At 54.7% G+C, this 25,851-nt stretch overlaps 1 protein-coding gene across 1 annotated transcript in view; it reads left to right on the top strand.

Annotated features, from left to right (window-relative positions):
• Positions 1 to 25,851, top strand: part of IFT172 (intraflagellar transport 172) — a gene marked incomplete at its 5' end in the record, with an annotated part of 115,946 nt that overhangs the window by 66,999 nt on the left and 23,096 nt on the right. The window contains 2 exon segments of the mRNA XM_075193970.1: positions 9,501 to 9,643; positions 11,166 to 11,259. Of these exon segments, the coding sequence (XP_075050071.1) occupies positions 9,501 to 9,643; positions 11,166 to 11,259 (237 nt within the window).

The following is a 25,851-nucleotide window of genomic DNA, read 5'->3' as shown; positions in this document are numbered from 1 at the left end:
AAACAGGTATATGTGTGAGTGGAGTGAGATGGTCGGAGATAGGAAGACACAGGTAGATGTGTGAGTGGAGAGAGATGGTTGGAGAGAGGAAGACACAGGTATATGTGTGAGTGGAGAGAGATGGTCGGAGATAGGAAGACACAGGTAGATGTGTGAGTGGAGAGAGATGGTCGGAGATAGGAAGACACAGGTAGATGTGTGAGTGGAGAGAGATGGTCGGAGATAGGAAGACACAGGTAGATGTGTGAGTGGAGAGAGATGGTCGGAGAGAGGAAGACACAGGTAGATGTGTGAGTGGAGAGAGACGGTCGGAGATAGGAAGACACAGGTAGATGTGTGAGTGGAGAGAGACGGTCGGAGATAGGAAGACACAGGTAGATGTGTGAGTGGAGAGAGACGGTCGGAGATAGGAAGACACAGGTAGATGTGTGAGTGGAGAGAGATGGTCGGAGATAGGAAGACACAGGTAGATGTGTGAGTGGAGAGAGATGGTCGGAGATAGGAAGACACAGGTCGATGTGTGAGTGGAGTGAGATGGTCGGAGAGAGGAAGACACAGGTAGATGTGTGAGTGGAGAGAGATGGTCGGAGAGAGGAAGACACAGGTAGATGTGTGAGTGGAGAGAGATGGTCGGAGATAGGAAGACACAGGTCGATGTGTGAGTGGAGAGAGACGGTCGGAGATAGGAAGACACAGGTAGATGTGTGAGTAGAGAGAGACGGTCGGAGAGAGGAAGACACAGGTAGATGTGTGAGTGGAGAGAGACGGTCGGAGATAGGAAGAAACAGGTATATGTGTGAGTGGAGTGAGATGGTCGGAGATAGGAAGACACAGGTAGATGTGTGAGTGGAGAGAGATGGTTGGAGAGAGGAAGACACAGGTATATGTGTGAGTGGAGAGAGATGGTCGGAGATAGGAAGACACAGGTAGATGTGTGAGTGGAGAGAGATGGTCGAAGATAGGAAGACACAGGTAGATGTGTGAGTGGAGAGAGATGGTCGGAGATAGGAAGACACAGGTAGATGTGTGAGTGGAGAGAGACGGTCGGAGATAGGAAGACACAGGTAGATGTGTGAGTGGAGAGAGACGGTCGGAGATAGGAAGACACAGGTAGATGTGTGAGTGGAGAGAGATGGTCGGAGATAGGAAGACACAAGTAGATGTGTGAGTGGAGAGAGATGGTCGGAGATAGGAAGACACAGGTCGATGTGTGAGTGTGGAGAGAGACGGTCGGAGATAGGAAGACACAGGTAGATGTGTGAGTGGAGAGAGACGGTCGGAGATAGGAAGACACAGGTATATGTGTGAGTGGAGTGAGATGGTCGGAGATAGGAAGACACAGGTAGATGTGTGAGTGGAGAGAGATGGTTGGAGAGAGGAAGACACAGGTATATGTGTGAGTGGAGAGAGATGGTCGTAGATAGGAAGACACAGGTTGATGTGTGAGTGGAGAGAGATGGTCGGAGATAGGAAGACACAGGTAGATGTGTGAGTGGAGAGAGATGGTCGGAGATAGGAAGACACAGGTATATGTGTGAGTGGAGAGAGACGGTCGGAGATAGGAAGACACAGGTAGATGTGTGAGTGGAGAGAGACGGTCGGAGATAGGAAGACACAGGTAGATGTGTGAGTGGAGAGAGACGGTCGGAGATAGGAAGACACAGGTAGATGTGTGAGTGGAGAGAGACGGTCGGAGATAGGAAGACACAGGTAGATGTGTGAGTGGAGAGAGACGGTCGGAGATAGGAAGACACAGGTAGATGTGTGAGTGGAGAGAGATGGTCGGAGATAGGAAGACACAGGTAGATGTGTGAGTGGAGAGAGACGGTCGGAGATAGGAAGACACAGGTAGATGTGTGAGTGGAGAGAGACGGTCGGAGATAGGAAGACACAGGTAGATGTGTGAGTGGAGAGAGACGGTCGGAGATAGGAAGACACAGGTAGATGTGTGAGTGGAGAGAGACGGTCGGAGATAGGAAGACACAGGTAGATGTGTGAGTGGAGAGAGAGAGAGAGATGGTTGGAGAGAGGAAGACACAGGTAGATGTGTGAGTGGAGAGAGATGGTCGGAGATAGGAAGACACAGGTAGATGTGTGAGTGGAGAGAGATGGTCGGAGATAGGAAGACACAGGTAGATGTGTGTGTGGAGAGAGACGGTCGGAGATAGGAAGACACAGGTAGATGTGTGAGTGGAGAGAGACGGTCGGAGATAGGAAGACACAGGTAGATGTGTGAGTGGAGAGAGACGGTCGGAGATAGGAAGACACAGGTATATGTGTGAGTGGAGTGAGATGGTCGGAGATAGGAAGACACAGGTAGATGTGTGAGTGGAGAGAGATGGTTGGAGAGAGGAAGACACAGGTAGATGTGTGAGTGGAGAGAGATGGTCGGAGATAGGAAGACACAGGTAGATGTGTGAGTGGAGAGAGATGGTCGGAGATAGGAAGACACAGGTAGATGTGTGAGTGGAGAGAGATGGTCGGAGATAGGAAGACACAGGTAGATGTGTGAGTGGAGAGAGATGGTCGGAGATAGGAAGACACAGGTAGATGTGTGAGTGGAGAGAGACGGTCGGAGATAGGAAGACACAGGTAGATGTGTGAGTGGAGAGAGACGGTCGAAGATAGGAAGACACAGGTAGATGTGTGAGTGGAGAGAGATGGTCGGAGATAGGAAGACACAGGTCGATGTGTGATTGGAGAGAGACGGTTGGAGATAGGAAGACACAGGTAGATGTGTGAGTAGAGAGAGACGGTCGGAGAGAGGAAGACACAGGTAGATGTGTGAGTGGAGAGAGACGGTCGGAGATAGGAAGAAACAGGTATATGTGTGAGTGGAGTGAGATGGTCGGAGATAGGAAGACACAGGTAGATGTGTGAGTGGAGAGAGATGGTTGGAGAGAGGAAGACACAGGTATATGTGTGAGTGGAGAGAGATGGTCGGAGATAGGAAGACACAGGTAGATGTGTGAGTGGAGAGAGATGGTCGGAGATAGGAAGACACAGGTAGATGTGTGAGTGGAGAGAGATGGTCGGAGATAGGAAGACACAGGTAGATGTGTGAGTGGAGAGAGACGGTCGGAGATAGGAAGACACAGGTAGATGTGTGAGTAGAGAGAGACGGTCGGAGAGAGGAAGACACAGGTAGATGTGTGAGTGGAGAGAGACGGTCGGAGATAGGAAGAAACAGGTATATGTGTGAGTGGAGTGAGATGGTCGGAGATAGGAAGACACAGGTAGATGTGTGAGTGGAGAGAGATGGTTGGAGAGAGGAAGACACAGGTATATGTGTGAGTGGAGAGAGATGGTCGGAGATAGGAAGACACAGGTAGATGTGTGAGTGGAGAGAGATGGTCGGAGATAGGAAGACACAGGTAGATGTGTGAGTGGAGAGAGACGGTCGGAGATAGGAAGACACAGGTAGATGTGTGAGTGGAGAGAGACGGTCGGAGATAGGAAGACACAGGTAGATGTGTGAGTGGAGAGAGATGGTCGGAGATAGGAAGACACAAGTAGATGTGTGAGTGGAGAGAGATGGTCGGAGATAGGAAGACACAGGTCGATGTGTGAGTGGAGTGAGATGGTCGGAGAGAGGAAGACACAGGTAGATGTGTGAGTGGAGAGAGATGGTCGGAGAGAGGAAGACACAGGTAGATGTGTGAGTGGAGAGAGATGGTCGGAGATAGGAAGACACAGGTCAATGTGTGAGTGGAGAGAGACGGTCGGAGATAGGAAGACACAGGTAGATGTGTGAGTAGAGAGAGACGGTCGGAGAGAGGAAGACACAGGTAGATGTGTGAGTGGAGAGAGACGGTCGGAGATAGGAAGAAACAGGTATATGTGTGAGTGGAGTGAGATGGTCGGAGATAGGAAGACACAGGTAGATGTGTGAGTGGAGAGAGATGGTTGGAGAGAGGAAGACACAGGTATATGTGTGAGTGGAGAGAGATGGTCGGAGATAGGAAGACACAGGTAGATGTGTGAGTGGAGAGAGATGGTCGAAGATAGGAAGACACAGGTAGATGTGTGAGTGGAGAGAGATGGTCGGAGATAGGAAGACACAGGTAGATGTGTGAGTGGAGAGAGACGGTCGGAGATAGGAAGACACAGGTAGATGTGTGAGTGGAGAGAGACGGTCGGAGATAGGAAGACACAGGTAGATGTGTGAGTGGAGAGAGATGGTCGGAGATAGGAAGACACAAGTAGATGTGTGAGTGGAGAGAGATGGTCGGAGATAGGAAGACACAGGTCGATGTGTGAGTGTGGAGAGAGACGGTCGGAGATAGGAAGACACAGGTAGATGTGTGAGTGGAGAGAGACGGTCGGAGATAGGAAGACACAGGTATATGTGTGAGTGGAGTGAGATGGTCGGAGATAGGAAGACACAGGTAGATGTGTGAGTGGAGAGAGATGGTCGGAGAGAGGAAGACACAGGTATATGTGTGAGTGGAGAGAGATGGTCGGAGATAGGAAGACACAGGTTGATGTGTGAGTGGAGAGAGATGGTCGGAGATAGGAAGACACAGGTAGATGTGTGAGTGGAGAGAGATGGTCGGAGATAGGAAGACACAGGTATATGTGTGAGTGGAGAGAGACGGTCGGAGATAGGAAGACACAGGTAGATGTGTGAGTGGAGAGAGACGGTCGGAGATAGGAAGACACAGGTAGATGTGTGAGTGGAGAGAGACGGTCGGAGATAGGAAGACACAGGTAGATGTGTGAGTGGAGAGAGACGGTCGGAGATAGGAAGACACAGGTAGATGTGTGAGTGGAGAGAGACGGTCGGAGATAGGAAGACACAGGTAGATGTGTGAGTGGAGAGAGATGGTCGGAGATAGGAAGACACAGGTAGATGTGTGAGTGGAGAGAGACGGTCGGAGATAGGAAGACACAGGTAGATGTGTGAGTGGAGAGAGACGGTCGGAGATAGGAAGACACAGGTAGATGTGTGAGTGGAGAGAGACGGTCGGAGATAGGAAGACACAGGTAGATGTGTGAGTGGAGAGAGACGGTCGGAGATAGGAAGACACAGGTAGATGTGTGAGTGGAGAGAGAGAGAGAGATGGTTGGAGAGAGGAAGACACAGGTAGATGTGTGAGTGGAGAGAGATGGTCGGAGATAGGAAGACACAGGTAGATGTGTGAGTGGAGAGAGATGGTCGGAGATAGGAAGACACAGGTAGATGTGTGTGTGGAGAGAGACGGTCGGAGATAGGAAGACACAGGTAGATGTGTGAGTGGAGAGAGACGGTCGGAGATAGGAAGACACAGGTAGATGTGTGAGTGGAGAGAGACGGTCGGAGATAGGAAGACACAGGTATATGTGTGAGTGGAGTGAGATGGTCGGAGATAGGAAGACACAGGTAGATGTGTGAGTGGAGAGAGATGGTTGGAGAGAGGAAGACACAGGTATATGTGTGAGTGGAGAGAGATGGTCGGAGATAGGAAGACACAGGTAGATGTGTGAGTGGAGAGAGATGGTCGGAGATAGGAAGACACAGGTAGATGTGTGAGTGGAGAGAGATGGTCGGAGATAGGAAGACACAGGTAGATGTGTGAGTGGAGAGAGATGGTCGGAGATAGGAAGACACAGGTAGATGTGTGAGTGGAGAGAGACGGTCGGAGATAGGAAGACACAGGTAGATGTGTGAGTGGAGAGAGACGGTCGGAGATAGGAAGACACAGGTAGATGTGTGAGCGGAGAGAGATGGTCGGAGATAGGAAGACACAGGTAGATGTGTGAGTAGAGAGAGATGGTTGGAGATAGGAAGACACAGGTAGATGTGTGTGTGGAGAGAGATGGTCGGAGATAGGAAGACACAGGTAGATGTGTAAGCGGAGAGAGATGGTCGGAGATAGGAAGACGCAGGTATATGTGTGAGTGGAGAGAGACGGTCGGAGATAGGAAGACACAGGTAGATGTGTGAGTAGAGAGAGATGGTTGGAGATAGGAAGACACAGGTAGATGTGTGTGTGGAGAGAGATGGTCGGAGATAGGAAGACACAGGTAGATGTGTGAGTGGAGAGAGATGGTCGGAGATAGGAAGACGCAGGTAGATGTGTGTGTGGAGAGAGACGGTCGGAGATAGGAAGACGCAGGTAGATGTGTGAGTAGAGAGAGACGGTCGGAGATAGGAAGACGCAGGTAGATGTGTGAGTAGAGAGAGATGGTCGGAGAGAGGAAGACACAAGTAGATGTGTGAGTAGAGAGAGACGGTCGGAGATAGGAAGACACAGGTAGATGTGTGAGTGGAGAGAGATGGTCGGAGAGAGGAAGACGCAGGTATATGTGTGAGTGGAGTGAGATGGTCGGAGATAGGAAGACACAGGTAGATGTGTGAGTAGAGAGAGACGGTCGGAGATAGGAAGACACAGGTAGATGTGTGAGTGGAGAGAGACGGTCGGAGATAGGAAGACACAGGTAGATGTGTGAGTGGAGAGAGATGGTCAGTGATAGGAAGACACAGGTATATGTGTGAGTGGAGAGAGATGGTCGGAGATAGGAAGACACAGGTAGATGTGTGAGTGGAGTGAGATGGTCGGAGATAGGAAGACACAGGTAGATGTGTGAGTGGAGTGAGATGGTCGGAGATAGGAAGACACAGGTAGATGTGTGAGTGGAGAGAGATGGTCAGTGATAGGAAGACACAGGTAGATGTGTGAGTGGAGAGAGATGGTCAGTGATAGGAAGACACAGGTAGATGTGTGAGTGGAGAGAGATGGTCAGTGATAGGAAGACACAGGTAGATGTGTGAGTGGAGAGAGATGGTCGGAGATAGGAAGACACAGGTAGATGTGTGAGTGGAGTGACATGGTCGGAGATAGGAAGACACAGGTAGATGTGTGAGTGGAGAGAGATGGTCAGTGATAGGAAGACACAGGTAGATGTGTGAGTGGAGTGAGATGGTCGGAGATAGGAAGACACAGGTAGATGTGTGAGTGGAGAGAGATGGTCGGAGATAGGAAGACACAGGTATATGTGTGAGTGGAGAGAGATGGTCGGAGATAGGAAGACACAGGTAGATGTGTGAGTGGAGTGAGATGGTCGGAGATAGGAAGACACAGGTAGATGTGTGAGTGGAGTGAGATGGTCGGAGATAGGAAGACACAGGTAGATGTGTGAGTGGAGTGAGATGGTCGGAGATAGGAAGACACAGGTAGATGTGTGAGTGGAGAGAGATGGTCGGAGATAGGAAGACACAGGTAGATGTGTGAGTGGAGTGAGATGGTCGGAGATAGGAAGACACAGGTAGATGTGTGAGTGGAGAGAGATGGTCGGAGATAGGAAGACACAGGTATATGTGTGAGTGGAGAGAGATGGTCGGAGATAGGAAGACACAGGTAGATGTGTGAGTGGAGTGAGATGGTCGGAGATAGGAAGACACAGGTAGATGTGTGAGTGGAGTGAGATGGTCGGAGATAGGAAGACACAGGTAGATGTGTGAGTGGAGAGAGATGGTCAGTGATAGGAAGACACAGGTAGATGTGTGAGTGGAGAGAGATGGTCAGTGATAGGAAGACACAGGTAGATGTGTGAGTGGAGAGAGATGGTCGGAGAGAGGAAGACACAGGTAGATGTGTGAGTGGAGAGAGATGGTCGGAGATAGGAAGACACAGGTAGATGTGTGAGTGGAGTGAGATGGTCGGAGATAGGAAGACACAGGTAGATGTGTGAGTGGAGAGAGATGGTCGGAGAGAGGAAGACACAGTTAGATGTGTGAGTGGAGAGAGATGGTCGGAGATAGGAAGACACAGGTCAATATGTGAGTGGAGTGAGATGGTCGGAGAGAGGAAGACACAGGTAGATGTGTGAATGGAGTGAGATGGTCGGAGATAGGAAGACACAGGTCAATGTGTGAGTGGAGAGAGATGGTCGGAGAGAGGAAGACACAGGTAGATGTGTGAGTAGGGTCATTTGAGGGCTGTCTGATGATGGTGGAATATCCAATAAATCCTCGATTTGGTTCAGGTCTGGTGACTGAGGGCCAGAAGATAAGGATAGCATCATTGTCATGTCCATCACACCATTAGGTGACCATGAATGTTCTGTAGATGTGAGCATTGTAATCCTGGAAGACACTGTTCCCATCAGGAAAGAATCACTGCAATGTGGGGTGATCACTCAGTAGCAGTAAATACTGACCTTGCCTTCTAAGGCACTGATTGCACCTACTAGAACCCTCCACTGTGGGAAACAAACACTTAGAGCTGCAGCGTTCCTTAGATTGTGTGTTACTGTATCGCCATCCTGCGCTGTATGGTAGTACACTGCTTGTGCGCTCACATTCCCAGGTGTTACATGTTTATGAGATCCCATCAGACAGTTTTGCAGGAAAATGTTGTCTTCTTAATGTATGGATTTTATGATCCTTTTCTCTCAGAGCTCCAGACATCATCTTGGGCACCATCATCATTATTAGGAACAATTATTATTACAATTACATTATTATTAGGAACAATAGCAATTTGAGTTGTCTGGGTCAGTAAAGCTCCTGCCAAATGCGCCCCAACAATGCCCCCTGTCCTTCCAGCTGTACCAGGGCCATGCTGACATGTTATCTATTGTATGTTGTCAATGCAGGAGCCACCCTAGCTCTCATGTACCTTGTGCTCCGTCTTTCCCCTACTACCTGTTAGATGGCTATGGAGGTCCTTTCTCCTTGTCCACCTTATGCCCATAGCATTGACCTGCTCCTGGATCAATAATAGATGCCTCTCCAATAACCATGCTCTATGTACAGGAGAACACAGCTATATATTAACAGGTTAAAGCTACAGGAATAGTACATCTCAGGCAGACGGCAGCGCACTAAGAGTATACACGTCCAAGTATGAGTCAGGATTTATTCTTCATCACTGAGTATTAAGGCAGCTCTGTGCTGATCTCAGGATATCTCAGAATGCACACTGATGTCTATATTGTATATATTACTGCTTGCTTACTGATGTGGCTTAATTAGTCCCCGTTAGACACATACCTTACCTGCAGTCATTAGTTTAGAAATGACCTTTGTAATGAGGGTCTCCGGATATGTATACTACTTGTAAGGAATACATTCACACAGCAGAGGAGATAGATAGATATATATATATGTGTGTGTGTATATATAATATAATATAATATAATATAATATGACGTAGCTGCCGGAGCGTGAGGCACACTTAATAAGCCAACTCTAACTCCATCAGCCGTGATCTAAAGATCCCAAGTTCACTTTATCTAATGTTAAAGAAAATGCATACACATTAGGTATCGATTTCAGCTATCAGACATCATAAACCAATCAGACCTATTTAAATAAGGTTCAAAAGGGAAGAAATATATTCGTTCTTTCAAGTAATATAAATGAGGTTAACACTTTGACTGCCTCACACAAAGTACATATTGCAGAGTGCCATAGGGCAGGGATTGGCTGATTTAGGTGTGATCCTCACACAAATATAAGTGAAAGCCTTGTGTCCATACAGTCTTATAACAACACACTTCTTTTTGTATGGCAGGTGGCTAAAACACACGGTGGAGCTAGCGCTCACAAACATGTTGCCTATCTCTGGGCAAAGAGTCTGGGAGGGGAAGCGGCTGTGAAACTGCTCCTCAAATTCAACCTGCTGGAGACCGCAATTGATCATGCAATGGAGAACTGGTGAGCACGGTGTGGAGGACGGGGGGCACTGAGCTGAGCAGCGGGCAGTGGTGGGCACAGTGTGGAGGACGGGGGGCACTGAGCTGAGTGGCTGGAGCGGCAGGCTGTGGTGGGCACAGTGTGGAGGATGGGGTCACTGAGCTGAGTGGCTGAGCAGCAGGCAGTGGTGGGCACAGTGTGGAGGATGGGGGCACTGAGCTGAGTGGCTGAGCAGCGGGCAGTGGTGGGCACAGTGTGGAGGATGGGGACACTGAGCTGAGTTGCTAAGCAGCGGGCAGTGGTGGGCACAGTGTGGAGGACGGGGGGCACTGAGCTGAGTGGCTGGAGCAGCGGTCTGTGGCGGACACAGTGTGGAGGATGGGGACACTGATCTGAGTGGCTGGAGCAGTGGTGGGCACAGTGTGGAGGACGAGGGGCACTGATCTGAGTGGCTGGAGCAGTGGTGGGCACAGTGTGGAGGACGGGGGGCACTGATCTGAGTGGCTGGAGCAGCAGGCAGTGGTGGGCACAGTGTGGAGGATGGGGACACTGAGCAGAGTACCTGGAGTAGCGGGCAGCGGTGGGTACTGTGTTGAGGATGGGGGCACTGAGCTGTGTGGTGGGCACAGTGTGGAGGACGGGGGGCACTGATCTGAGTGGCTGGAGCAGTGGTGGGCACAGTGTGGAGGACGGGGGGCACTGAGCTGAGTGGCTGGAGCAGTGGTGGGCACAGTGTGGAGGATGGGGGCACTGAGCTGAGTGGCTGGAGCAGCAGGCAGTGGCGGGCACAGTGTGGAGGACGGGGGGCACTGATCTGAGTGGCTGGAGCAGTGGTGGGCACAGTGTGGAGGACGGGGGGCACTGAGCTGAGTGGCTGGAGCAGCAGGCAGTGGTGGGCACAGTGTGGAGGATGGGGACACTGAGCAGAGTACCTGGAGTAGCGGGCAGCGGTGGGCACTGTGTTGAGGATGGGGGCACTGAGCTGTGTGGTGGGCACAGTGTGGAGGACGGGGGGCACTGAGCTGAGTGGCTGGAGCAGCAGGCAGTGGTGGGCACAGTGTGGAGGATGGGGGACACTGAGCAGAGTACCTGGAGTAGCGGGCAGTGGTGGGCACAGTCTGGAGGATGGGGACATTGAGCAGAGTACCTGGAGTAGCGGGCAGCGGTGGGCACTGTGTTGAGGATGGGGGCACTGAGCTGAGTGGCTGGAGCAGCAGGCAGTGGCGGGCACAGTGTGGATGATGGGGACACTGATCTGAGTGGCTGGAGCAGCAGGCAGTGGCGGGCACAGTGTGGAGGATGAGGACACTGATCTGAGTGGCTGGAGCAGTGGCGGGCACAGTGTGGAGGATGGGGGCACTGAGCTTAGTGGCTCCTTTTTAAAAGTTCAGCCTTACACACATTCTCCATGTACAGACACTGCCGATCTCTGGATTCTATTTAAATAAATAATGAATTATTTACTACCACACATGTGCATTAGCCCTAAATACCACTGGTTTTATCGTGTTCAAGCTGACACTGTGTCTGCGTTTTCTTTCAGTGCATTCGATTTTGCATTTGAGTTGGCGCGCCTGGCGATGAAAGATAAGCTTCCCGAGATACACCTGAAACATGCAATGTACCTGGAGGATGAGGTATGATGGTTTTACTAATACATGGCGTCTGTGTGACCGGGATGCTGTACGGGCTGTGTGTGTGTGACCGGGATACTGTACGGGCTGTGTCTGTGTGACCGGGATACTGTACGGGCTGTGTGTGTGTGACCGGGATACTGTACGGGCTGTGTCTGTGTGACCGGGATACTGTACGGGCTGTGTCTGTGTGACCGGGAGACTGTACGGGCTGTGTCTGTGTGACCGGGATACTGTACGGGATGTGTGTGTGTGACCGGGATACTGTACGGGCTGTGTGTGTGTGACCGGGATACTGTACGGGCTGTGTCTGTGTGACCGGGATACTGTACGGGCTGTGGCTGTGTGACCGGGATACTGTACGGGCTGTGTCTGTGTGACCGGGATACTGTACGGGCTGTGTCTGTGTGACCGGGATACTGTACGGGCTGTGTCTGTGTGACCGGGATACTGTACGGGATGTGTCTGTGTGACCGGGATACTGTACGAGCTGTGTCTGTGTGACCGGGATACTGTACGGGCTGTGGCTGTGTGACCGGGATACTGTACGGGCTGTGTCTGTGTGACCGGGATACTGTACGGGCTGTGTGTGTGTGACCGGGATACTGTACGGGCTGTGTCTGTGTGACCGGGTTACTGTACGGGCAGTGTCTGTGTGACCGGGATACTGTACGGGCTGTGTGTGTGTGACCGGGATACTGTACGGGCTGTGTGTGTGTGACCGGGATACTGTACGGGATGTGTCTGTGTGACCGGGATACTGTACGGGCTGTGTCTGTGTGACCGGGATACTGTACGGGATGTGTCTGTGTGACCGGGATACTGTACGGGCCGTGTCTGTGTGACCGGGATACTGTACGGGCCGTGTCTGTGTGACCGGGATACTGTACGGGCTGTGTCTGTGTGACCGGGATACTGTACGGGCTGTGTGTGTGTGACCGGGATACTGTACGGGCTGTGTCTGTGTGACCGGGATACTGTACGGGCTGTGTCTGTGTGACCGGGATACTGTACGGGCTGTGTCTGTGTGACCGGGATACTGTACGGGCTGTGTCTGTGTGACCGGGATACTGTACGGGCTGTGTCTGTGTGACCGGGATACTGTACGGCCTGTGTCTGTGTGACCGGGATACTGTACGGCCTGTGTCTGTCTGACCGGGATACTGTACGGCCTGTGTCTGTCTGACCGGGATACTGTACGGCCTGTGTCTGTCTGACCGGGATACTGTACGGGCTGTGTCTGTGTGACCGGGATACTGTACGGGCTGTGTCTGTGTGACCGGGATACTGTACGGGCTGTGTCTGTGTGACCGGGATACTGTACGGGATGTGTCTGTGTGACCGGGATACTGTACGGGATGTGTCTGTGTGACCGGGATACTGTACGGGATGTGGCTGTATGACCGGGATACTGTACGGGCTGTGGCTGTGTGACCGGGATACTGTACGGGCTGTGTCTGTGTGACCGGGATACTGTACGGGCTGTGTCTGTGTGACCGGGATACTGTACGGGCTGTGTCTGTGTGACCGGGATACTGTACGGGCTGTGTGTGTGTGACCGGGATACTGTACGGGCTGTGTCTGTGTGACCGGGATACTGTACGGGCTGTGTCTGTGTGACCGGGATACTGTACGGGCTGTGTCTGTGTGACTGGGATACTGTACGGGCTGTGACTGTGTGACCGGGATACTGTACGGGCTGTGTCTGTGTGACCGGGAGACTGTACGGGCTGTGGCTGTGTGACCGGGATACTGTACGGGATGTGTGTGTGTGACCGGGATACTGTACGGGCTGTGTCTGTGTGACCGGGATACTGTACGGGCTGTGCGGGCTGTGTGACCGGGATACTGTACGGGCTGTGCGGGCTGTGTGACCGGGATACTGTACGGGCTGTGCGGGCTGTGTGACCGGGATACTGTACGGGCTGTGTGTGTGTGACCGGGATACTGTACGGGCTGTGTCTGTGTGACCGGGATACTGTACGGGCTGTGTCTGTGTGACCGGGATACTGTACGGGCTGTGTCTGTGTGACCGGGATACTGTACGGGCTGTGTCTGTGTGACCGGGATACTGTACGGGCTGTGTCTGTGTGACCGGGATACTGTACGGGCTGTGTGTGTGTGACCGGGATACTGTACGGGCTGTGTGTGTGTGACCGGGATACTGTACGGGCTGTGTCTGTGTGACCGGGATACTGTACGGGCGGTGTCTGTGTGACCGGGATACTGTACGGGCTGTGTGTGTGTGACCGGGATACTGTACGGGCTGTGTGTGTGTGACCGGGATACTGTACGGGCTGTGTCTGTGTGACCGGGATACTGTACGGGCTGTGTGTGTGTGACCGGGATACTGTACGGGCTGTGTGTGTGTGACCGGGATACTGTACGGGCTGTGTCTGTGTGACCGGGATACTGTACGGGCTGTGTCTGTGTGACCGGGATACTGTACGGGATACTGTACGGGCTGTGTGTGTGTGACCGGGATACTGTACGGGATACTGTACGGGCTGTGTGTGTGTGACCGGGATACTGTACGGGCTGTGTGACCGGGATACTGTACGGGCTGTGTCTGTGTGACGGGGATACTGTACGGGCTGTGTCTGTGTGACGGGGATACTGTACGGGCTGTGTGTGTGTGATGGCGATACTGTACGGGATGTGTCTGTGTGACCGGGATACTGTACGGGCTGTGTCTGTGTGACCGGGATACTGTACGGGCTGTGTCTGTGTGACCGGGATACTGTACGGGCTGTGTCTGTGTGACCGGGATACTGTACGGGATGTGTGACCGGGATACTGTACGGGCTGTGTCTGTGTGACCGGGATACTGTACGGGCTGTGTCTGTGTGACCGGGATACTGTACGGGCTGTGTCTGTGTGACCGGGATACTGTACGGGCTGTGTCTGTGTGACCGGGATACTGTACGGGATACTGTACGGGCTGTGTGTGTGTGACCGGGATACTGTACGGGCTGTGTGACCGGGATACTGTACGGGCTGTGTCTGTGTGACGGGGATACTGTACGGGCTGTGTCTGTGTGACGGGGATACTGTACGGGCTGTGTCTGTGTGACCGGGATACTGTACGGGCTGTGTGACCGGGATACTGTACGGGCTGTGTCTGTGTGACCGGGATACTGTACGGGCTGTGTCTGTGTGACCGGGATACTGTACGGGCTGTGTCTGTGTGACCGGGATACTGTACGGGCTGTGTCTGTGTGACCGGGATACTGTACGGGCTGTGTCTGTGTGACCGGGATACTGTACGGGCTGTGTCTGTGTGACCGGGAAACTGTACGGGCTGTGTGTGTGTGACCGGGATACTGTACGGGCTGTGTCTGTGTGACCGGGATACTGTACGGGCTGTGTCTGTGTGACCGGGATACTGTACGGGCTGTGTGTGTGTGACCGGGATACTGTACGGGCTGTGTCTGTGTGACCGGGATACTGTACGGGCTGTGTCTGTGTGACCGGGATACTGTACGGGCTGTGTCTGTGTGACCGGGATACTGTACGGGCTGTGTCTGTGTGACCGGGATACTGTACGGGCTGTGTCTGTGTGACCGGGATACTGTACGGGCTGTGTCTGTGTGACCGGGATACTGTACGGGCTGTGTCTGTGTGACCGGGATACTGTACGGGCTGTGTCTGTGTGACCGGGATACTGTACGGGCTGTGTCTGTGTGACCGGGATACTGTACGGGCTGTGTCTGTGTGACCGGGATACTGTACGGGATACTGTACGGGCTGTGTCTGTGTGACCGGGATACTGTGCGGGCTGTGTGACCGGGATACTGTACGGGCTGTGTCTGTGTGACCGGGATACTGTACGGGCTGTGTCTGTGTGACCGGGATACTGTACGGGCTGTGTCTGTGTGACTGGGATACTGTACGGGCTGTGTGTGTGTGACCGGGATACTGTACGGGCTGTGTCTGTGTGACGGGGATACTGTACGGGCTGTGTCTGTGTGACCAGGATACTGTACGGGCTGTGTCTGTGTGACCGGGATACTGTACGGGCTGTGTGTGTGTGACCGGGATACTGTACGGGCTGTGTGTGTGTGACCGGGATACTGTACGGGCTGTGTCTGTGTGACTGGGATACTGTACGGGCTGTGGCTGTGTGACCGGGATACTGTACGGGCTGTGTCTGTGTGACCGGGATACTGTACGGGCTGTGTCTGTGTGACCGGGATACTGTACGGGATACTGTACGGGCTGTGTGTGTGTGACCGGGATACTGTACGGGCTGTGTCTGTGTGACCGGGATACTGTACGGGCTGTGTCTGTGTGACCGGGATACTGTACGGGCTGTGTGTGTGTGACCGGGATACTGTACGGGCTGTGTGTGTGTGACCGGGATACTGTACGGGCTGTGTCTGTGTGACTGGGATACTGTACGGGCTGTGGCTGTGTGACCGGGATACTGTACGGGCTGTGTCTGTGTGACCGGGATACTGTACGGGCTGTGTCTGTGTGACCGGGATACTGTACGGGCTGTGTCTGTGTGACGGGGATACTGTACGGGCTGTGTCTGTGTGACCGGGATACTGTACGGGCTGTGTCTGTGTGACCGGGATACTGTACGGGCTGTGCGGGCTGTGTGACCGGGATACTGTACGGGCTGTGTGACCGGGATACTGTACGGGCTGTGTGACCGGGATACTGTACGGGCTGTGTCTGTGTGACCGGGATACTGTACGGGCTGTGTCTGTGTGACCGGGATACTGTACGGGCTGTGTCTGTGTGACCGGGATACTGTACGGGCTGTGTCTGTGTGACTGGGATACTGTACGGGCTGTGTGTGTGTGACCGGGATACTGTACGGGCTGTGTCTGTGTGACGGGGATACTGTACGGGCTGTGTCTGTGTGACCGGGATACTGTACGGGCTGTGTCTGTGTGACCGGGATACTGTACGGGCTGTGTGTGTGTGACCGGGATACTGTACGGGCTGTGTGTGTGTGACCGGGATACTGTACGGGCTGTGTGTGTGTGACCGGGATACTGTACGGGCTGTGTCTGTGTGACTGGGATACTGTACGGGCTGTGGCTGTGTGACCGGGATACTGTACGGGCTGTGTCTGTGTGACCGGGATACTGTACGGGCTGTGTCTGTGTGACCGGGATACTGTACGGGATACTGTACGGGCTGTGTGTGTGTGACCGGGATACTGTACGGGCTGTGTCTGTGTGACCGGGATACTGTACGGGCTGTGTCTGTGTGACCGGGATACTGTACGGGATGTGTCTGTGTGACCGGGATACTGTACGGGATGTGTGTGTGTGACCGGGATACTGTACGGGATACTGTACGGGCTGTGTGTGTGTGACCGGGATACTGTACGGGCTGTGTCTGTGTGACGGGGATACTGTACGGGCTGTGTCTGTGTGACCGGGATACTGTACGGGCTGTGTCTGTGTGACCGGGATACTGTACGGGCTGTGTGTGTGTGACCGGGATACTGTACGGGCTGTGTGTGTGTGACCGGGATACTGTACGGGCTGTGTCTGTGTGACTGGGATACTGTACGGGCTGTGGCTGTGTGACCGGGATACTGTACGGGCTGTGTCTGTGTGACCGGGATACTGTACGGGCTGTGTGTGTGTGACCGGGATACTGTACGGGATACTGTACGAGCTGTGTCTGTGTGACCGGGATACTGTACGGGCTGTGTCTGTGTGACCGGGATACTGTACGGGCTGTGTCTGTGTGACCGGGATACTGTACGGGCTGTGTGTGTGTGACCGGGATACTGTACGGGCTGTGTCTGTGTGACCGGGATACTGTACGGGCTGTGTGTGTGTGACCGGGATACTGTACGGGCTGTGTCTGTGTGACCGGGATACTGTACGGGCTGTGTCTGTGTGACCGGGATACTGTACGGGCTGTGTCTGTGTGACCGGGATACTGTACGGGCTGTGTGTGTGTGACCGGGATACTGTACGGGCTGTGTCTGTGTGACCGGGATACTGTACGGGCTGTGTGTGTGTGACCGGGATACTGTACGGGATGTGTCTGTGTGACCGGGATACTGTACGGGCTGTGTCTGTGTGACCGGGATACTGTACGGGCTGTGTGTGTGTGACGGGGATACTGTACGGGTTGTGTCTGTGTGACGGGGATACTGTACGGGCTGTGTCTGTGTGACCGGGATACTGTACGGGCTGTGACTGTGTGACCGGGATACTGTACGGGCTGTGTCTGTGTGACCGGGATACTGTACGGGCTGTGTCTGTGTGACCGGGATACTGTACGGGCTGTGTCTGTGTGACCGGGATACTGTACGGGCTGTGTCTGTGTGACCGGGATACTGTACGGGCTGTGTCTGTGTGACCGGGATACTGTACGGGCTGTGACTGTGTGACCGGGATACTGTACGGGCTGTGTGACCGGGATACTGTACGGGCTGTGTCTGTGTGACCGGGATACTGTACGGGCTGTGACTGTGTGACCGGGATACTGTACGGGCTGTGTGACCGGGATACTGTACGGGCTGTGTCTGTGTGACCGGGATACTGTACGGGCTGTGTCTGTGTGACCGGGATACTGTACGGGCTGTGTGTGTGTGACCGGGATACTGTACGGGATGTGTCTGTGTGACCGGGATACTGTACGGGCTGTGTCTGTGTGACCGGGATACTGTACGGGCTGTGTCTGTGTGACCGGGATACTGTACGGGCTGTGTCTGTGTGACCGGGATACTGTACGGGCTGTGTGTGTGTGACCGGGATACTGTACGGGCTGTGTCTGTGTGACCGGGATACTGTACGGGCTGTGTGTGTGTGACCGGGATACTGTACGGGCTGTGTGTGTGTGACCGGGATACTGTACGGGCTGTGTCTGTGTGACCGGGATACTGTACGGGCTGTGTCTGTGTGACCGGGATACTGTACGGGCTGTGTCTGTGTGACCGGGATACTGTACGGGCTGTGTCTGTGTGACCGGGATACTGTACGGGCTGTGTGTATGTGACCGGGATACTGTACGGGCTGTGTCTGTGTGACCGGGATACTGTACGGGCTGTGTGTGTGTGACCGGGATACTGTACGGGCTGTGTGTGTGTGACGGGGATACTGTACGGGTTGTGTCTGTGTGACGGGGATACTGTACGGGCTGTGTCTGTGTGACCGGGATACTGTACGGGCTGTGACTGTGTGACCGGGATACTGTACGGGCTGTGTCTGTGTGACCGGGATACTGTACGGGCTGTGTCTGTGTGACCGGGATACTGTACGGGCTGTGTCTGTGTGACCGGGATACTGTACGGGCTGTGTCTGTGTGACCGGGATACTGTACGGGCTGTGTCTGTGTGACCGGGATACTGTACGGGCTGTGACTGTGTGACCGGGATACTGTACGGGCTGTGCGGGCTGTGTGACCGGGATACTGTACGGGCTGTGTCTGTGTGACCGGGATACTGTACGGGCTGTGTCTGTGTGACCGGGATACTGTACGGGCTGTGTCTGTGTGACCGGGATGCTGTACGGGCTGTGTGTGTGTGACGGGGATACTGTACGGGCTGTGTCTGTGTGACCGGGATACTGTACGGGCTGTGTCTGTGTGACCGGGATACTGTACGGGCTGTGTGTGTGTGACCGGGATACTGTACGGGCTGTGTGTGTGTGACCGGGATACTGTACGGGCTGTGTGTGTGTGACCGGGATACTGTACGGGCTGTGTCTGTGTGACCGGGATACTGTACGGGCTGTGACTGTGTGACCGGGATACTGTACGGGCTGTGTCTGTGTGACCGGGATACTGTACGGGCTGTGTGTGTGTGACCGGGATACTGTACGGGCTGTGTCTGTGTGACCGGGATACTGTACGGGCTGTGTGTGTGTGACCGGGATACTGTACGGGCTGTGTCTGTGTGACCGGGATACTGTACGGGCAGTGTCTGTGTGACCGGGATACTGTACGGGCTGTGTGTGTGTGACCGGGATACTGTACGGGCTGTGTGTGTGTGACCGGGATACTGTACGGGCTGTGTCTGTGTGACCGGGATACTGTACGGGATGTGTCTGTGTGACCGGGATACTGTACGGGCTGTGTGTGTGTGACCGGGATACTGTACGGGCTGTGTCTGTGTGACCGGGATACTGTACGGGCTGTGTCTGTGTGACCGGGATACTGTACGGGATGTGTCTGTGTGACCGGGATACTGTACGGGCTGTGTGTGTGTGACCGGGATACTGTACGGGCTGTGTGTGTGTGACCGGGATACTGTACGGGCTGTGTCTGTGTGACCGGGATACTGTACGGGCTGTGTCTGTGTGACCGGGATACTGTACGGGCTGTGTCTGTGTGACCGGGATACTGTACGGGCTGTGTCTGTGTGACCGGGATACTGTACGGGCTGTGTGTGTGTGACCGGGATACTGTACGGGCTGTGTCTGTGTGACCGGGATACTGTACGGGCTGTGTCTGTGTGACCGGGATACTGTACGGGCTGTGTGTGTGACCGGGATACTGTACGGGCTGTGACTGTGTGACCGGGATACTGTACGGGCTGTGTCTGTGTGACCGGGATACTGTACGGGCTGTGTCTGTGTGACCGGGATACTGTACGGGCTGTGTGACCGGGATACTGTACGGGCTGTGTCTGTGTGACCGGGATACTGTACGGGCTGTGTCTGTGTGACCGGGATACTGTACGGGCTGTGTCTGTGTGACCGGGATACTGTACGGGCTGTGTGTGTGTGACCGGGATACTGTACGGGCTGTGTCTGTGTGACCGGGATACTGTACGGGATGTGTGTGTGTGACCGGGATACTGTACGGGCTGTGTCTGTGTGACCGGGATACTGTACGGGCTGTGTGTGTGTGACCGGGATACTGTACGGGCTGTGTGTGTGTGACCGGGATACTGTACGGGCTGTGTGTGTGTGACCGGGATACTGTAGGGGATGTGTCTGTGTGACCGGGATACTGTACGGGCTGTGTCTGTGTGACCGGGATACTGTACGGGCTGTGTGTGTGTGACCGGGATACTGTACGGGCTGTGTCTGTGTGACCGGGATACTGTACGGGCTGTGTGTGTGTGACCGGGATACTGTACGGGCTGTGTCTGTGTGACCGGGATACTGTACGGGCTGTGTGTGTGTGACCGGGATACTGTACGGTCTGTGTGACCGGGATACTGTACGGGCTGTGTCTGTGTGACCGGGATACTGTACGGGCTGTGCGGGCTGTGTGACCGGGATACTGTACGGGCTGTGCGGGCTGTGTGACCGGGATACTGTACGGGCTGTGTCTGTGTGACCGGGATACTGTACGGGCTGTGTGACCGGGATACTGTACGGGCTGTGTCTGTGTGACCGGGATACTGTACGGGCTGTGTCTGTGTGACCGGGATACTGTACGGGCTGTGGCTGTGTGACCGGGATACTGTACGGGCTGTGTGTGTGTGACCGGGATACTGTACGGGCTGTGTCTGTCTGACCGGGATACTGTACGGGCTGTGTCTGTGTGACCGGGATACTGTACGGGCTGTGTCTGTGTGACCGGGATACTGTACGGGCTGTGTGTGTGTGACCGGGATACTGTACGGGCTGTGTCTGTGTGACCGGGATACTGTACGGGCTGTGTCTGTGTGACCGGGATACTGTACGGGATACTGTACGGGATACTGTACGGGCTGTGTCTGTGTGACCGGGATACTGTACGGGCTGTGACTGTGTGACCGGGATACTGTACGGGCTGTGTCTGTGTGACCGGGATACTGTACGGGCTGTGTCTGTGTGACCGGGATACTGTACGGGCTGTGTCTGTGTGACCGGGATACTGTACGGGCTGTGTCTGTGTGACCGGGATACTGTACGGGCAGTGTCTGTGTGACCGGGATACTGTACGGGCTGTGTCTGTGTGACCGGGATACTGTACGGGCTGTGTCTGTGTGACCGGGATACTGTACGGGCTGTGTGTGTGTGACCGGGATACTGTACGGGCTGTGTGACCGGGATACTGTACGGGCTGTGTCTGTGTGACCGGGATACTGTACGGGCTGTGTCTGTGTGACCGGGATACTGTACGGGCTGTGTGTGTGTGACCGGGATACTGTACGGGCTGTGTCTGTGTGACCGGGATACTGTACGGGCTGTGTGTGTGTGACCGGGATACTGTACGGGGTGTGTGTGTGTGACCGGGATACTGTACGGGCTGTGTCTGTGTGACCGGGATACTGTACGGGCTGTGTCTGTGTGACCGGGATACTGTACGGGCTGTGTGTGTGTGACCGGGATACTGTACGGGCTGTGTCTGTGTGACCGGGATACTGTACGGGCTGTGTCTGTGTGACCGGGATACTGTACGGGCTGTGTGACCGGGATACTGTACGGGCTGTGTGTGTGTGACCGGGATACTGTACGGGCTGTGTCTGTGTGACCGGGATACTGTACGGGCTGTGTCTGTGTGACCGGGATACTGTACGGGCTGTGTGTGTGTGACTGGGATACTGTACGGGCTGTGTCTGTGTGACCGGGATACTGTACGGGCTGTGACTGTGTGACCGGGATACTGTACGGGCTGTGTCTGTGTGACCGGGATACTGTACGGGCTGTGTCTGTGTGACCGGGATACTGTACGGGCTGTGTGTGTGTGACCGGGATACTGTACGGGCTGTGTGTGTGTGACCGGGATACTGTACGGGCTGTGTCTGTGTGACCGGGATACTGTACGGGCTGTGTGACCGGGATACTGTACGGGCTGTGTGACCGGGATACTGTACGGTCTGTGTAACCGGGATACTGTACGGGCTGTGTGACCGGGATACTGTACGGGCTGTGTCTGTGTGACCGGGATACTGTACGGGCTGTGTCTGTGTGACCGGGATACTGTACGGGATGTGTCTGTGTGACCGGGATACTGTACGGGCTGTGTGTGTGTGACCGGGATACTGTACGGGCTGTGTCTGTGTGACCGGGATACTGTACGGGCTGTGTGTGTGTGACCGGGATACTGTACGGGCTGTGTCTGTGTGACTGGGATACTGTACGGGCTGTGTGTGTGTGACCGGGAGACTGTACGGGCTGTGTCTGTGTGACTGGGATACTGTACGGGCTGTGTGTGTGTGACCGGGATACTGTACGGGCTGTGTGTGTGTGACCGGGATACTGTACGGGCTGTGTCTGTCTGACCGGGATACTGTACGGGCTGTGTCTGTCTGACCGGGATACTGTACGGGCTGTGTGTGTGTGACCGGGATACTGTACGGGCTGTGTGTGTGTGACCGGGATACTGTACGGGCTGTGTGTGTGTGACCGGGATACTGTACGGGCTGTGTCTGTGTGACTGGGATACTGTACGGGCTGTGTCTGTGTGACCGGGATACTGTACGGGCTGTGTGACCGGGATACTGTACGGGCTGTGTGACCGGGATACTGTACGGGCTGTGTCTGTGTGACTGGGATACTGTACGGGCTGTGTGTGTGTGACCGGGATACTGTACGGGATGTGTGTGTGTGACTGGGATACTGTACGGGCTGTGTGTGTGTGACCGGGAGACTGTACGGGCTGTGTCTGTGTGACTGGGATACTGTACGGGCTGTGTGTGTGTGACCGGGATACTGTACGGGCTGTGTCTGTGTGACCGGGATACTGTACGGGCTGTGTCTGTGTGACCGGGATACTGTACGGGCTGTGTCTGTGTGACCGGGATACTGTACGGGCTGTGTCTGTGTGACCGGGATACTGTACGGGCTGTGTGTGTGTGACCGGGATACTGTACGGGCTGTGTGTGTGTGACCGGGATACTGTACGGGCTGTGTCTGTGTGACCGGGATACTGTACGGGCTGTGTGTGTGTGACCGGGATACTGTACGGGCTGTGTCTGTGTGACCGGGATACTGTACGGGCAGTGTCTGTGTGACCGGGATACTGTACGGGCTGTGTGTGTGTGACCGGGATACTGTACGGGCTGTGTGTGTGTGACCGGGATACTGTACGGGCTGTGTCTGTGTGACCGGGATACTGTACGGGATGTGTCTGTGTGACCGGGATACTGTACGGGCTGTGTGTGTGTGACCGGGATACTGTACGGGCTGTGTCTGTGTGACCGGGATACTGTACGGGCTGTGTCTGTGTGACCGGGATACTGTACGGGATGTGTCTGTGTGACCGGGATACTGTACGGGCTGTGTGTGTGTGACCGGGATACTGTACGGGCTGTGTGTGTGTGACCGGGATACTGTACGGGCTGTGTCTGTGTGACCGGGATACTGTACGGGCTGTGTCTGTGTGACCGGGATACTGTACGGGCTGTGTCTGTGTGACCGGGATACTGTACGGGCTGTGTCTGTGTGACCGGGATACTGTACGGGCTGTGTGTGTGTGACCGGGATACTGTACGGGCTGTGTCTGTGTGACCGGGATACTGTACGGGCTGTGTCTGTGTGACCGGGATACTGTACGGGCTGTGTGTGTGACCGGGATACTGTACGGGCTGTGACTGTGTGACCGGGATACTGTACGGGCTGTGTCTGTGTGACCGGGATACTGTACGGGCTGTGTCTGTGTGACCGGGATACTGTACGGGCTGTGTGACCGGGATACTGTACGGGCTGTGTCTGTGTGACCGGGATACTGTACGGGCTGTGTCTGTGTGACCGGGATACTGTACGGGCTGTGTCTGTGTGACCGGGATACTGTACGGGCTGTGTGTGTGTGACCGGGATACTGTACGGGCTGTGTCTGTGTGACCGGGATACTGTACGGGATGTGTGTGTGTGACCGGGATACTGTACGGGCTGTGTCTGTGTGACCGGGATACTGTACGGGCTGTGTGTGTGTGACCGGGATACTGTACGGGCTGTGTGTGTGTGACCGGGATACTGTACGGGCTGTGTGTGTGTGACCGGGATACTGTAGGGGATGTGTCTGTGTGACCGGGATACTGTACGGGCTGTGTCTGTGTGACCGGGATACTGTACGGGCTGTGTGTGTGTGACCGGGATACTGTACGGGCTGTGTCTGTGTGACCGGGATACTGTACGGGCTGTGTGTGTGTGACCGGGATACTGTACGGGCTGTGTCTGTGTGACCGGGATACTGTACGGGCTGTGTGTGTGTGACCGGGATACTGTACGGGCTGTGTCTGTGTGACCGGGATACTGTACGGGCTGTGTGTGTGTGACCGGGATACTGTACGGGCTGTGTGACCGGGATACTGTACGGGCTGTGTCTGTGTGACCGGGATACTGTACGGGCTGTGTCTGTGTGACCGGGATACTGTACGGGCTGTGGCTGTGTGACCGGGATACTGTACGGGCTGTGTGTGTGTGACCGGGATACTGTACGGGCTGTGTCTGTCTGACCGGGATACTGTACGGGCTGTGTCTGTGTGACCGGGATACTGTACGGGCTGTGTCTGTGTGACCGGGATACTGTACGGGCTGTGTGTGTGTGACCGGGATACTGTACGGGCTGTGTCTGTGTGACCGGGATACTGTACGGGCTGTGTCTGTGTGACCGGGATACTGTACGGGATACTGTACGGGATACTGTACGGGCTGTGTCTGTGTGACCGGGATACTGTACGGGCTGTGACTGTGTGACCGGGATACTGTACGGCTGTGTCTGTGTGACCGGGATACTGTACGGGCTGTGTCTGTGTGACCGGGATACTGTACGGGCTGTGTCTGTGTGACCGGGATACTGTACGGGCTGTGTCTGTGTGACCGGGATACTGTACGGGCAGTGTCTGTGTGACCGGGATACTGTACGGGCTGTGTCTGTGTGACCGGGGATACTGTACGGGCTGTGTCTGTGTGACCGGGATACTGTACGGGCTGTGTGTGTGTGACCGGGATACTGTACGGGCTGTGTGACCGGGATACTGTACGGGCTGTGTCTGTGTGACCGGGATACTGTACGGGCTGTGTCTGTGTGACCGGGATACTGTACGGGCTGTGTGTGTGTGACCGGGATACTGTACGGGCTGTGTCTGTGTGACCGGGATACTGTACGGGCTGTGTGTGTGTGACCGGGATACTGTACGGGGTGTGTGTGTGTGACCGGGATACTGTACGGGCTGTGTCTGTGTGACCGGGATACTGTACGGGCTGTGTCTGTGTGACCGGGATACTGTACGGGCTGTGTGTGTGTGACCGGGATACTGTACGGGCTGTGTCTGTGTGACCGGGATACTGTACGGGCTGTGTCTGTGTGACCGGGATACTGTACGGGCTGTGTGACCGGGATACTGTACGGGCTGTGTGTGTGTGACCGGGATACTGTACGGGCTGTGTCTGTGTGACCGGGATACTGTACGGGCTGTGTCTGTGTGACCGGGATACTGTACGGGCTGTGTGTGTGTGACTGGGATACTGTACGGGCTGTGTCTGTGTGACCGGGATACTGTACGGGCTGTGACTGTGTGACCGGGATACTGTACGGGCTGTGTCTGTGTGACCGGGATACTGTACGGGCTGTGTCTGTGTGACCGGGATACTGTACGGGCTGTGTGTGTGACCGGGATACTGTACGGGCTGTGTGTGTGTGACCGGGATACTGTACGGGCTGTGTCTGTGTGACCGGGATACTGTACGGGCTGTGTGACCGGGATACTGTACGGGCTGTGTGACCGGGATACTGTAA

The sequence above is a fragment of the Mixophyes fleayi genome, unplaced genomic scaffold (genome assembly GCF_038048845.1).
Source record: "Mixophyes fleayi isolate aMixFle1 unplaced genomic scaffold, aMixFle1.hap1 Scaffold_103, whole genome shotgun sequence".
In the NCBI taxonomy this organism is placed as follows: domain Eukaryota; kingdom Metazoa; phylum Chordata; class Amphibia; order Anura; family Limnodynastidae; genus Mixophyes; species Mixophyes fleayi.
Note: the sequence above shows the minus strand (reverse complement) of the source record. Positions and strands in the feature narration are given on the sequence as shown.